The sequence below is a fragment of the Trematomus bernacchii genome, unplaced genomic scaffold (genome assembly GCF_902827165.1).
Source record: "Trematomus bernacchii unplaced genomic scaffold, fTreBer1.1, whole genome shotgun sequence".
NCBI lineage: Eukaryota > Metazoa > Chordata > Actinopteri > Perciformes > Nototheniidae > Trematomus > Trematomus bernacchii.
The window spans coordinates 295,001-310,000 of NW_022987664.1; the positions used below are offsets into that span (position 1 = coordinate 295,001).

Sequence of the window (15,000 nt, forward strand, 5' to 3'; positions counted from 1 at the left end):
GCTCTGAGTGCTAACAGCTAACGGCTGTGTTGTTTTTCTGTGGTTCTCTGAAGATCACGTCACGGCTCCGCCTACACTGCGTTACTATAGATACTACCCCAGTTCCTAAACTGTAATGGAAATGCGCCATAAAGTGAGCCAGTCCTAACGAGGCCCAGCCATACCGAGCGGGGCCGAGCGAGGCCGTGTAGTGGAAACGCACCATATGGCAGCGGTTCCCAACCTTTTTCATCTCATGGCCCAGTTAAGAATCTAAATGTTTTTCGCGGCCCACATTCAACCAGAAACAATACGGAGGCTAAATAAAGGTCTCAGATTACTTTTTATTTCAATTAAAAAGGAGCTGGTCATCAGTAACAAACACGGTTTAGTTGAATACTCGATTCTGATTAAATTCAGAACATGTGACTCGTTGTTAATCCAGTAGTACAGACCGCTGTCAAAGACTGTAATGACCGTTACTAAGGAGGATCAAGAAAGAGAAAGGAATAGAGGTTAAAAAAAAAGAAATCGTAATAATGAAATGTTTCCACACAAATCATGATGTTTTGCAAATTATTTGGCGACCCACTTGCAATGCCTTTGCGGACCACTAGGGGGCCGCGGCCCACATGTTGGGAACCGCTGGAACCTGTACATGTCTAGACGTAAAACAATTTAAAATGAATTAAGTTTGAAGATGGTTAGGGATGTCGTTTCGGCTGCAAATCACCAAATATATGCTAAATATATTCCATTTGTTGTGTTGCACCTTCGGAAAATGACTCACTACGAATAAGACCAATGCTGTTATATTTATTAATAAAATAAGTATCCATAATATCTCTGACTAAAACAGGATCTTTTTTATGTTCTCTCCATTATTAAAATGTGAAGGGAAGTACAAGAGGAGATATTAAAGCACAACAGCAGCCGCTTCCCTGTTTATGCTCAACATTATTTTCCCCGATCCAATATTATTTTATTACATGAAACAATATGAATCTGGCCCCTTGGCTCTCAATAACCACAGCTTTATTATTTCCATTTATGTTGCATTTGTAAACAGTGTGCTCTCGCAGCAGCTTTACGATCCACAGGGTAATAATATCCAGGGGCGCCGTAAGGGGGTGAAAAGTTATGACGATTCTAAGGGCCCGTGACTGACAGGGGCCCAAACCATTTTAGAACATTAAGAAAAAAATGTTTAAGTAACCAATGTGATATCTTTTCATGGAACCCAAAATCCCTGGCGGCGCCCCTGATAATATCTGATACTACACTAGTTTATTTCTTCCAGCAAAACGATCAAATCTGAGAATATTTGCCATTCAAATACACAATGAATGCAATGCAGGTGCTGCCAATTACCTCAGTGATTGTCTTATTTGTTGAAAGCAATGATAATAATGTTTTATTCTTTTGGACCATAGATCAGAGACTTGGTGCCAAACACACACATTAATATTGTAACTTTAGTGATATTTCAAATCAATGCAACAATCAATGTGTAATTGCTTTGAAAACCTCACCAATGTTATTCTTTATTATTAATATTACATTCAGTCCAGGGATGTTAGATTATGATAAAACACTGCCCCCTGCTGGATGTATGGTGTAAACACAAGTAGAAACATTTTAGCCACTTTCTACTATTCACTCTGAAACATGTATTTGAAAGCAGTTTGCATCCTACTGTCTAGTGTTTCTCATTTCCAACTTACTGAATCATTAACCAGCCCAACATTCCCAATCAAACCCAGATGATTTTAGCCTCTTTACCTCTTTATAGAGGGGCTTATTTGTCGCTCTGCTGATGATGTCTTCTGATCATCTTTATCATGAAAACATTGTGTGAAAAACATATGAATCTGTGTTCTGATCGTCCAACTTGGCAGAATCAGAATCAGACAAATAATCAGAATCAGTTTTATTGCCAAGTACGTTCGCAAATACACAGGAAAGGAATCTGCTTCGGTGTTTATAGTGCAATTAATTCAAGATTCAAGGCTGTTATTGTCATTTGTACATTAGCTACAGTGTAGATATGTCAATGAACATCTGAGGTCACAGGCTCCTCCAACAGTGCAACACAATACAACAGATAATAGTGCAATTAAATACAAAGAAAATAGGATATAAATAGTGCAAGGAGAGTCTATATACAAGTAATTGGAATATGATATATTAGATAAATAATTTGTAAGTTGCAAACAGATGAATGTTATGGATGTTCTTTCAAAAGTTCAGGTGTTTTGATTAATATATAATTGACTGATTGTACAACTTGGCAGCGGACTCTTCATATGATTTGTGGTTTTAAAGAGCCTATTTAAATAAACTGAAGTGTCTCTGATTGTCTCTCTCTCTCAGGTCCAGATTGCTCTCTGTCCGTTCCCTCCACTGAGGCATTCTGGGTAATGCCCAGCGTCAAACCTTCAGCTCAGTCTTTGGGTCGAGCCTCTCATCAAGCTCTGGTTCACTCAGGACTGATGTGGGTGGTGGGAGGATACTCCTTCAACTACTCCAACTACCACATGGTGCTCAAGTAAGCTTTAAAGAGTCCTCTCCTGCTGATGTTCAGGTGTATATCAGTATGTAGTGTCTCTACTTTAAAGAGTCCTCTCCTGCTGATGTTCAGGTGTATATCAGCATGTAGAGTCTCTACTTTAAAGAGTCCTCTCCTGCTGATGTTCAGGTGTATATCAGTATGTAGTGTCTCTACTTTAAAGAGTCCTCTCCTGCTGATGTTCAGGTGTATATCAGCATGTAGAGTCTCTACTTTAAAGAGTCCTCTCCTGCTGATGTTCAGGTGTATATCAGCATGTAGAGTCTCTACTTTAAAGAGTCCTCTCCTGCTGATGTTCAGGTGTATATCAGTATGTAGTGTCTCTACTTTAAAGAGTCCTCTCCTGCTGATGTTCAGGTGTATATCAGTATGTAGTGTCTCTACTTTAAAGAGTCCTCTCCTGCTGATGTTCAGGTGTATATCAGTATGTCGTGTCTCTACTTTAAAGAGTCCTCTCCTGCTGATGTTCAGGTGTATATCAGTATGTAGTGTCTCTACTTTAAAGAGTCCTCTCCTGCTGATGTTCAGGTGTATATCAGTATGTAGTGTCTCTACTTTAAAGAGTCCTCTCCTGCTGATTTTCAGGTGTATATCAGTATGTAGTGTCTCTACTTTAAAGAGTCCTCTCCTGCTGATGTTCAGGTGTATATCAGTATGTCGTGTCTCTACTTTAAAGAGTCCTCTCCTGCTGATGTTCAGGTGTATATCAGTATGTAGTGTCTCTACTTTAAAGAGTCCTCTCCTGCTGATGTTCAGGTGTATATCAGTATGTCGTGTCTCTACTTTAAAGAGTCCTCTCCTGCTGATGTTCAGGTGTATATCAGTATGTAGTGTCTCTACTTTAAAGAGTCCTCTCCTGCTGATGTTCAGGTGTATATCAGTATGTAGTGTCTCTATGTCTTACAGTGTTTTTATTTTCTGTGTACAGTTATAATTTAGAGAGCAGTACGTGGGATGTGGTTCCCGTCAGCAGCGGTCCTCTCTACAGATACGGTCACTCTCTGGTTCTTCACCAGGTACACACACACACACACACACACAACACACACACACACACACACACACACACACACACACACACACACACACACACACACACACAGACACACAGACACACACACACACACACACACACACACACACACACACACACACACACACACACACACACACACACACACACACACACACACACACATGATGTAGCGTTAATGTCTCACTAGTGGGTTTTCAGTCTTCTTCAGTACAGCATGATGTTGATATTGTAAATTATAGTCTCTTTGAGAGTAAAATAGATGATAAAGCATTTTAGTAACCTAGCTCCACCCCTTTATACAGTAGAGGAGCACTTCATGTCACAGCTAGGGATGCAGCAAGCTTTCTGTGCCGTTCACATCAATGTCAGTCCTCAATCTCCTCATGTCATCGGTTTTAATTCGAAGAAAATCTAACCTCGAGAAGGGGTGGAGAGTTTCTGCAAATTATGCACAATTCATGTTGTTTTAAGTGTAACTTAGACGTTTTTTGGCACAAATAGGGACTATCCTCAAACCATCATTAAATTCAGATTCAATAAACTGCAGTAGATTAAGTTGTATGGGCTGAGATATGGCACAAAACACATGCAAAGATACCGTTATATTCTTCTGATACTTAAAGGTCCCATGTCATGGCCATTTCTACTGATCATAATTCCATTGTTGAGGTCTACTAGAATAGATTTATATTGTGCAATGTTCCAAACTCACATTGGTTTCTCATACAGCATCTCTGTATAGTATGTGTATTCACTCTCTGTCCTAAACGGCTTGTTGGAGCTCCTGCCCCCCCCCCCCCCTCCCTGTGAGCCCAGTGGCCGTCTGCGAGACACAGCGAAACCCAGCCCGAAATCAGCCCGAGCACACACACACACCCGCAGCGTCCCGCCGTCTCAGGCGGAGAAAAGTTTGAGTGTGTGTGTGTGAGGAAGTCTGTTACGTTACGTTACGTCACTATACCCAAAAAGAAAACAATGGAAAAAGAGAAATGTCCAACGAGGCGTTCTGGGGCAGCATAGACGGGTCTTTTCTGTGTTAGAGTTTTACTCGCTACAGGGTGTACTTTGAGGGTTTGTGACTCTGCAGACCGTTTACATGCAGAAGCTACAGAACACACAAGGGGACGGGTAATAACCAGAAAAGCATGACATGGGACCTTTAACATCTACTTTGTAAATGACCAAACCCCCTTTCGTTTCTTAGGATGACATCTACATGTTTGGCGGGAAGCTGGAGTCGAAGTCGGCGAACGTGACGGACGAGCTTTGGGTTTTTAACATCCCGAGGCGTACCTGGTCGCCACAGAAACCGGCCCCGCCCCCTCCCTTCGGGGTGGAAGGTCACAGCGCTCACCTGGTGGAGCTGAGAGACGGAGAACAGGTGATGCTCGTCTTCTTCGGATACTCGTCCGTCTACAGCTACGTCAACAAGGTGCAGGAGTACAACATCCGTAAGTGAAGCACCGACCAATCAGCTGTCAGGGATTTCTCTTTCTGGAGTGATTGATCCTAAACACTCAGTAATGAAGATAAAAAGTAATAAATACACTGTGGAAAATAATGAAGAAAGTAGCAGTATTTTAAACGTTTTGAAGAGAAGAGGAGCTGGTAGGAAATTGTAAATATATATTTTAAAAATAGCAAAATTATAAATTGCATATTAGTGTATTTTGCACACGAGCTGTGGTATTGCACAACATGTTTCATATTCCTTACATGGACGTAAAATAATATGTTATAATATTTAATTGTGAGATCAGGTTTGACTTTTCACATCAGCTCCATTTGCAACAACAACAAATATTAGAATACCAGGAATACATACTTTTAAGAAACTATTACAGCCATTTCCATTTAACAATGTGTTAGATTGTTTGTTTACCTGATTCAGCCACTAGAGGGCAGTGTCACACAGCCGTAAACCAAAAGCCACAATAAGAGTTTCTGCAGATGGTAAAACCACACACAGGAAAGGGACCATTACTTAAACATGTAATCCATTACAATGAGTAGTTTAAAATGTAATCTAATTTGAGTATCAAACGTCAGTGTTTTATGCAAGACAACAGAACAGTGTGACCTCAGACAAGAAGATATTTAGGCTCAAAACTGATTTTATTGATATGAAAACCTGCCTTTCATTGATCAGATTCAGCCTCTACAGCAACGCTGAAACACATGAGCACAGACCACAGTTTGAAGAAGCAGAGATTAAATCTGAGCTGAGAGGAAATGCTCCGTTTGAGTTTAATACACAGTGAAGCTCACACACACTGTTTGATGAACACACAGGTTCACCTGCTGAATTCAAACAGAATCTCTCCTACTTTCCCCTCATTCCTCCCTCCATCTTTCTCCTCCTCCTCCTCCTCCTCCTCCTCCTCCTCCTCCTCCTCCTCACATTGTCACAGCGTCTCCTCTTCCTCACATTGTCACAGCGTCTCCTCTTCCTCACATTGTCACAGCGTCTCCTCTTCCTCACATTGTCACAGCGTCTCCTCTGAGCTTCATTAGCGACTAAGTCAGTTCACGCTGAAAAGAGGAGAAGTGAAGTGGAGTGTGAATGATGAGTAAAAGGATGTAATGGCCGCTCTGAGAGGTTCACAGAACTGAGAGGAGAGAGAGCGGACCTTCTGTCTCTTTCATAGTTCACACTTTCTATCTGGTTCTCTGTTCCTGACCGTCTTCTTCCTTTTGTCATAATTACATGTGTTGTCTTTGCTCTGCTCATGCTGTGCCTCTCTGATGTCCCCGCTGCAAGGCCACTAAAGGACTTCTGATGTATTGCTTTTCTAATGATGAAACATGTGGCATTAGCTAACATCAACCGAGCAAAGACAATGGGTGCGTTTCACTTCGGTTAAATTGATTCCTTGCGTCCCTCACTTGCGTCGCTTCCCTGCGACTAGTCCCTCCCACCAGGGAACCATGGAGAGACGCAAGGACACCACGAGAAGCAGGGAAATGAGTTTTAAGAGCAATGGGACGTCGTTTCCTCCAGAGCGTCACGTGAAGCGACGTCCGTTTGTGATGACGCCGCACAGCTGATCGTCTGACAGCAGCCAGATCAGTGCATGCGCTGCATCGTCCAATCAGTGAGCGATACACAGTAAGGGGGCGGGGCGAGTGTATGAGGATTTCACCGGAGGATGGTCTGGTAGTTCTTCGATTATCTCTCCTCCGTCCTCACTCCTCGATCCTCGATCCTCGGTCCTCCGGCACAAATAAGGCCACTGGGACGCTACTCAAGATGGCGCAGACAAATCAACTTCCGGTGATACCGAGACCGAGGAGCGAGGAAATGAAAAATAACCGAAGTGAGACGCACCCATGGCCGTTATTATATATATCTTAGTTTTTCAATTGCCTATTCCTTTTTCTACAAATGTCCCTCTGTCTTCCCCACTTGCACTTTGCATTGAGGTATTTCTTGTCATGCAAACGGGTTCCTCCTCATTCTAAAGATCTGTTTCTGTAATCCCATCATCTATGCAGCAGAATTGATCAGCATGCATTCGGCTTCCTTAATAAAGTCTCATTTCCTCTGGACTCTCATTGCTGGGCTCCTCCTCTCATCTCAGATGTTTGGCAGGACACTGAAGTCTCTGCTGCCAAAGCATCGAGATGCTTTTCTGTTTCATTGATCAACTCTGATCTCTCTGCATGAGTGTGTTGCATTAATGGTTCTCTCTCTCTCTCTCTCTCTCTCTGTGTGTGTGTGTGTGTGTGTGTGTGTGTGTGTGTGTGTGTGGTGTGTGTGTGTGTGTGTGTGTGTGTGTGTGTGTGTGTGTGTGTGTGTGTGTGTGTGTGTGTGTGTGTGTGGGTGTGTGTGTGTGTGTGTGTGTGTGTGTGTGTGTGTGTGTGTGTGTGTGTGTGTGTGTGTGTGTGTGTGTGTGTGTGTGTGTGTGTGTGTGTGTGTGTGTGTGTGTGTGTGTGTGTGTGTGTGTGTGTGTGTGTGTGTGTGTCTCTCTCAGGGTCTAACTCGTGGCAGGTGCTTCCTGTAGAGGGCGCTGTGGTTCATGGGGGTACCGGCCACAGCAGTGTGTTGGACCCGGTCAGCGGCTGTGTGTTTCTGCACGGAGGGTTCAAGACTCTGAGCAACAACAAGTTCGGCCCGGTGGACCACATGTACCGGTACCACGTCCGCTCCAGAACCTGGTGAGGAGACATGTGTGTGTGTGGTTTAGTATTTAGTGCCATGCAAAGAAAGTAAAGAACACGTACCTCAAATTTAGACGACATACTACTTATACTTAACAATACTTTAGTAAATGTACTCAGTTTCTCTCCAGTGTTAAGTACTGTAACCTTAAAGAGGGGAAAGTAAGAGGAGGCGATCTGACAGGAGGTCTGACCCCAGGTGACCCCCGGCAGATGGAAGGGTGAAAGAGGACGCTGTATCATTCCTCCACGAACACACACACACACACACACACACACACACACACACACACACACACACACACACACACACACACACACACACACGACAGCTCTCACTTTCCAGATGGAATTTGCTGTCGGAGTCAGGTGTCGTTTGAGTTCGTGGACTTTTTCAGATTCCCAGACGAAAAAACATTTGTGGGTGTTCCAGATATTCTGTCCACCCCGACGATAAGAGCTCTCTGTCAGCAGGAAACTCAGAAAACAGTCCTTCACATGCCGCCTGTACTTTAAAAACTCCCAGATCAATCTTTACATCAAGGTTCACTCGACAATTTATTTCTCAAAATGAAAAATATAAATTAAAGCAGCAGGCAGTGATGGACGGGCCTTCGCAGATCCACCAACACTTGACCAAATCAAAATGTGAATATCCGACTTTCTGTTGGGTTTACGATATAACTCCAAGAGGCTTTTCTGTGCATCTCCTTACGCTACATATACCTACCACATATCAGTCCTGTAGGCAAAACCACAACGAGGGGCTGGGACCTTTTTGCCATCTTTTTCGCATGTCAATGTTTCTAAAAAAGGCGATTTAGTTAAAGGAATAACAACAACTTTAGGGATGTCGCTTTGCTCCGAGTCTGTTGTTACTCATGCAGCTACAAATGAGTCTACTAGTTGACTAATTGGTTAATAAAGAAAGGGTCATCTAATGGTTACAGTTTGAAGGTTATGTGACAGTTTTAGTATAAAGCTTTTGGAGGCTGCTTTTTAGTCAAATTGCACAATACAGAAAAAGGTATTCTTATAATATGTTGTCATTGTTTTATTGCATATTCAATGATCTTACTATTTCATGTTGGCATTCCTATCACTCCAGAGCCTCACTGGAAGCATCTAGCAATATATAAACAACGTGATGATACTTTGGAAAGGACAAAGGAATGAATTGAAGACCTTTTTCAGGATAACTTGATCAAAGAATAGATGTGCAATTGTCCGTGTTTTCTACCCGTGATATCGTTACTGCAGCATATTTATTTTTCCCAGTGTGTGTTCATCAGTGAGGGGCGCAGTGTGTGTCTTGCAGTAATTGAAGAAGCCACAGTTGGTCATCAATATTTGACCTCTGACCTCAACGTGGTCACACAGTGCAGACTGAGACCCCCTACTACGTCTGTGATGAGTGTTTCTCTCTCTGTGTGTGTGTGTGTGTGTGTCTCAGTGTGTGCGTGTGTGTGTGTCTCAGTGTGTGTGTGTGTGTGTGTGTGTGTGTGTGTGTGTGTGTGTAGGAACAGTTGGTATGAAGGGCAGTCACCACAGGTCGCAGACAGACGCCATCAATAACACGACTCCACGGACACACATACCTTACAAATGATCACGTTCTTAATCTGTCTTTCTGTGTGTGTGTGTGTGTGTGTGTGTGTGTGTGTGTGTGTGTGTGTGTGTGTGTGTGTGTGTGTGTGTGTGTGTGTGGTGTGTGTGTGTGTGTGTGTGTGTGTGTGTGTGTGTGTGTGTGTGTGTGTGTGTGTGTGTGTGTGTGTGTGTGTGTGTGTGCGTGTGTGCGTGCAGGGTGATCCTGGGGGAGAGCGGTGTGTCTCGGTACCTTCACTCCTCGGTTCTTCTGAGCGGCACCGTTCTGGTTTTCGGAGGAAACACTCACAACGACACCTCGCAGAGCAACGGAGCAAAGTGCTTCTCTGCAGACTTCCTGGCGTACGACATCGGTGAGGAGTCCTACACACACACACACACACACACACACACACACACACACACACACACACACACACACACACACACACACACACACACACACACACACACTCTCTCCTCCCTGTGTTCCTCTCCTGTGAAGAGTTGCTGTAATCCCTCTCACCCCCCCCCCCCCCCCCCCCCCCCCCAACATGCCATCTGCTCTATGGTGCCACTGGGTCCTTTAATGGGATCCTAAATCATCCGTACTACCTGTATCCCGCAGTCTGTGCATCCTCACACACTCCCGTTTCCCCTCACACACTCACACACTCTCCTTTCTTATGTTGTTGTTGTTGAACTTCATACAGTTTGCACCATGAATAATATTTCATAAAAAGCTGCTGCTGCACAATCCTGATTCCAAGTGGTGTAAAGTAACTAAGTATATTTACTAAATACTGTACAATTCTGAGATACTTTCCTTGAGAAGCAATGTTTAGCCTTTCTTTTGCAGCCTTACCAGTCATTGGGCTACTCAAACATGTCAAAGGGACATCAAGATCATCGAGAATTGTCCCCAGGATTTATAAAACTAGAAAATATCTGGCAAGAAGATGTCCGGTTATATTGCTATGGAGCAAGGTTTATACAGGAAGACATATTGCCCTACTATTGTGGAATACAATTCAATAAAACAAATACTTTTTTAAGGTAAGCAAAGTCTAGTACTTTTCAAACCTTCCCACCATCAGGGTTAGGGTAACACTTTGTCGTGCACATGTGTGTCTGGCATATTTACAGATGTGGGAAATAACTAAATATATTTACTGAAGTACTTGCTTACTTTCTACGTCTACTCCACTCCAGTTCAGAGGTACATGGTGTACTTTTACTCCACTACATGTATTTAATACCTTTAGTTACTTTACAGATGTGGATGAATGGTGTGAAATATAATCAAGTGTTAAATCAGACTTTAGTTCCACCTGGAGTAAATCCACAAGCTACCCTGCAGTATACAAAGTCATTCAAACTAGCTGCACCTTTACCAGCTTTGAGAACACTTTCATGATCAATCATTATAAAACATATCATATATATTATTCTGAAATGGACCAATCTGCACAATGACTACTTTTACTGTCGCTACTTTCACTATATTTTGATGAGAATACTTTTCTACTTTTACTTGAGGAACATTTTGAATGCAGGACTTTTACTGTAACAGAGTATTCCTACACTCTGGTACTTCTACTTTTACTCAAGTACAAGACCTGAGTACTTCTACTTTTACTAAAGTACAAGATCTGAGTACTTCTACTTTTACTCAAGTACAAGATCTGAGTACTTCTACTTTTACTCAAGTACAAGATCTGAGTACTTCTACTTTTACTCAAGTACAAGATCTGCGTACTTCTACTTTTACTCAAGTACAAGATCTGAGTACTTCTACTTTTACTCAAGTACAACATCTGAGTACTTCTACTTTTACTCAAGTACAAGATCTGAGTACTTCTACTTTTACTCAAGTACAAGATCTGAGTACTTCTACTTTACTCAAGTACAACATCTGAGTACTTCTACTTTTACTCAAGTACAAGATCTGAGTACTTCTACTTTTACTCAAGTACAACATCTGAGTACTTCTACTTTCACTCAAGTACAAGATCTGAGTACTTCTACTTTTACTCAAGTACAAAGTCTGAGTACTTCTACTTTTACTCAAGATCTGAATACATCTACTTTTACTCAAGTACAAGATCTGAGTACATTTTGTATAAACAAATCTACTGAACGTATAAACATACAAATAAAATCTCGACTCACTAGTTTTTTCAGGAACTTTCCTTCTTTAAGAAATTCCATATATATTTTATTTGTCTGTATTATCATGATACTGCCCTCTCTTTATTTATTTGACTCTCCTTGTCACTCCCTGCTGTACATTTCATTATAAAGGGGGGGGGGGGGGGAGATAGTGCTGGGATGAAGCCGTGAATGTGAGGAAGCAATAAGAAGAGATGAGAGAGGGAGACTCGCAGCGAGAGAGAAATAAAGAGGGAATGAAGGAGGGATTTAGGGAATGCTGGGATGAAGCCAGGCGGTAAGCTGCTGAATAAAAGGTGAAATCAGAGGTAATACAAAATAAAGCATGTGTTTACAGAGACCCCCGTCTATTTACACCTCCCTCAACTCTGCTTTAGAAATACCATTCATTACTGCTCGTATCTTCAGTTCAGTCAGACAACTCACGTGTTTCTTAATATGTTTATTAGAAGCAGCATATAGTTTGAGTTTGGCGTCTAGGCTCGGGCCTCATCACTCCACAGATTTACAAAGAACATTGAGTGATGATTAGATAACTATCCCCCGAGCCTACAGGTGGAAGCTGGGGTGGAAGCTGGGGTGGAAGCTGGGGTGGAAGCTGGGGTGGAAGCTGAGGTGGTGGGGGGGGCAGGCGAGCAGCAGCAACATGAAACACAGCAGCAGCAACATGAACGTAGCAGTAGCAAGTGAACACAGCAGTGGCAGCAGCAGCATGAGCGAGGCAGAGGCAGGAAGACCTGGCAGCTTAAATAGAGCAGCATGTTTAGGAGAATGTGTTTGGTTGGTTGTAAGAGGGACGAGGTGCGTCACGCGTTAAGGCCGCTACACACCCACCTGAGACCAAAGAACGCGTACCGAAGGCGTCCCGACTTTTACGTCAGCTAGGTCGCCTGCGTCTGCTACGCCGCCCGCCTACGAACACACCGCAAATACTTCAGTCGACGAGTGGCAATAACTGTCCTTACCAGCAGGCAGCGGTAGTGTGAACAGCCAATCAGAGTGATTGCTTGGGCCGACTTTCTCTGACCTCCCGCGGCCGATTCAACATGTTGAGGCATCGGGAGGTGTGAAAAGGTGCCGTAAAGAGACGACGGTGCGGGACACCAACCTGAGTAGGGCGCCGCGAATGCCCGACTGCCTCTGACGGCCTCTGACTCCCAAAATCGGGTTGGTGTGTAGCCACCTTTAATGTATCATTGGTGCTCGAGTTGACTGCCTGAACTAGCTCGCAGGCTTCGCCCCAGATCTGCACGGCGTTATCGTCCAGTAGAAACGTCTCTTCTTGGAGGGAGGAGAGAGTTAGTCAATAAACACAAATAGGAAAGGAGATAAGGAGAGGAAGCATGAGTAGAAACAAGGAGCTTGTTACAGTACAGAGAGGGATGGTGTGTTCATGACATTTAGGGCAAAACTAAGAGGTAACTTGTTGACATTTGACATTTTCTAAGCACTCTGCAACGTCAAGATCTCAATCAAAATCTGGTGTCAGACAGAAGTGGATGCAACGCATGAGATAAATCTGATTATTAGCCTTTTTTGTACTATTTTCTGAACGCATATTGACTTCATTTCATGAATACAGACTAACAGGTAGAGAGACATGGCTCCTGATGGGACTATCTGGGATGTTTGCACGACTCAAAGTGAAAATGTGCACGATTAGCGGTCTATGGGCGATCGCTGTAACACACTTTTTGGGGTTTTCCCTCTCCTGTATTGTGTGTTTTATAGGTGTTAGTGCATGTAAATGGTCTGCAGAGGTTACAATCCCTGTGTTTCTGAAACGCCTCCGTTAGACTCCTTTGTTTATTTCAGAACACAGTGACATCCCCATTTAACGCACGTGCTTCTATTGGCTAGCGCTCCAACACATTGTAGGCTAAGGGGCGGGACATCTCTAAGCGGTTGACCAATCACAACAGAGCCGACCAGCTAACCAATCAGAGCAGACTGGGCTCTGGTTTCAGACAGAGGGTGAAAAGAGGTGCTGCAGCACAGGCAGTATGAGAAAAACAAAGAGCTTTTTGAACATTATAGCAGAGGATGGTGACCCACAATTAAACTCCACTCTTAATTCTATCCAGAGAACTCATTATCACAACGTTTTGACGATAATTCATGGTGATGTGAAGAAGATAGGGACGATAGTCTGTGAGATGACTTCATAAAAGCCTCCATATCACCATAAAGCTCCTTCTCTGTAGTCACACTGAAGCCATCAGCTCCGTGTGTCTCACTGTTCAGACTTTACGAGGTTTTAATGCACCCTACGTGCTCTTATTATATCCATATATACGTGTGTGTGTGTGTGTGTGTGTGTGTGTGTGTGTGTGTGTGTGTGTGTGTGTGTGTGTGTGTGTGTGTGTGTGTGTGTGTGTGTGTGTGTGTGTGTGTGTGTGTGTGTGTGTGTGTGTGTGTGTGTGTGTGTGTGTGTGTGTGTGTGTGTGTGTGTGTGTGTGTGTGTGTGTGTGTGTGTGTGTGTGTGTGCGCGCCATTTACCCAGATGAGTGTCCCCTAAATGTAAATGTGGAGGCGGGGACTCGGGGACGGCAGGTTGCTAACGACCTCGTTAAGCGCGGTGCTAATTGGGAGCGCTTGTTTTAAGAAGCGGTAGAGGACAGAAAGGGGGGGGGATAGTAATGAGTTCATCCATAGCAGGGGTTAAAGGTCAGTCGTATTAACATGTCATCCAGAGTGATACTGATGGAGTAAAGTAGAAATGAGGCGTGGTGTTTTGTTTCCCTCAGTACAGTCTTTCAGGCTGTGCTTTGCTAGCTTAGCTTAACTCGAAGCACAGCAGACACAAGTGGCTTCATCGTTACGGGTTTGTTCCTCTTTAATATCCATCGTGAACATAAACACACATAAACGATAAAACATCGACCATGTTACACACACAATAACATAAAAACCATGTGAGATGACTTAAATAAATACAAACACAACAACAAACCTCGTTAGCTGCTTGCTCTGAAACTGAGGGAAGTATTCTTGAGTGCTTATAACTTTAATAAGTATACACTTTAACTAACGGAGCTGTAAAGTGTCCGTGCGTCTCACTGTCTTCTCTCTAACTCACGCGTGAACAGCACAACGAGACGTGATCTTGGAGTTCAAAATAAAAGACTGTAACAGGAAATTATTATTAGCCTTAAAAAAATTACAAATGTAAATGATAACCCTGCACTTACATGGAGAGTTGGATTTAGTGACATCAGGTAAATATCCCCCTCCCCTCTTTTATTATTACATTTCTTTATTGAGCAACGAACATGCGTAAACATACATTAATCTGAAAAAGAGGATAGATGCTATGACATGATATATAGCTAAGAGCTCATCTCCATCGTCGAACAGAAAGTTTGATATTCCTGTTTGAAGAAAATGTATTTTTAAACAGATGCTGATTTCCCTCTCTTCAGTCCTATGCTAAGCTAGGCTAGCAGGTTAGCTCGCCGTACTGTAGCTTCACATTTGAGTGTTTAGAGATGAACGTGGT

General features: G+C 43.1%; 1 protein-coding gene across 1 annotated transcript in view; it reads left to right on the forward strand.

Moving 5' to 3' along the window:
- Positions 1-15,000, forward strand: part of LOC117487108 (attractin-like protein 1) — a gene marked incomplete in the record, with an annotated part of 280,186 nt that overhangs the window by 49,223 nt on the left and 215,963 nt on the right. Inside the window, 5 exon segments of the mRNA XM_034135755.1 lie at positions 2,353-2,527; positions 3,477-3,564; positions 4,789-5,035; positions 7,559-7,742; positions 9,549-9,703. Coding sequence (XP_033991646.1) covers positions 2,353-2,527; positions 3,477-3,564; positions 4,789-5,035; positions 7,559-7,742; positions 9,549-9,703 — 849 coding nt within the window.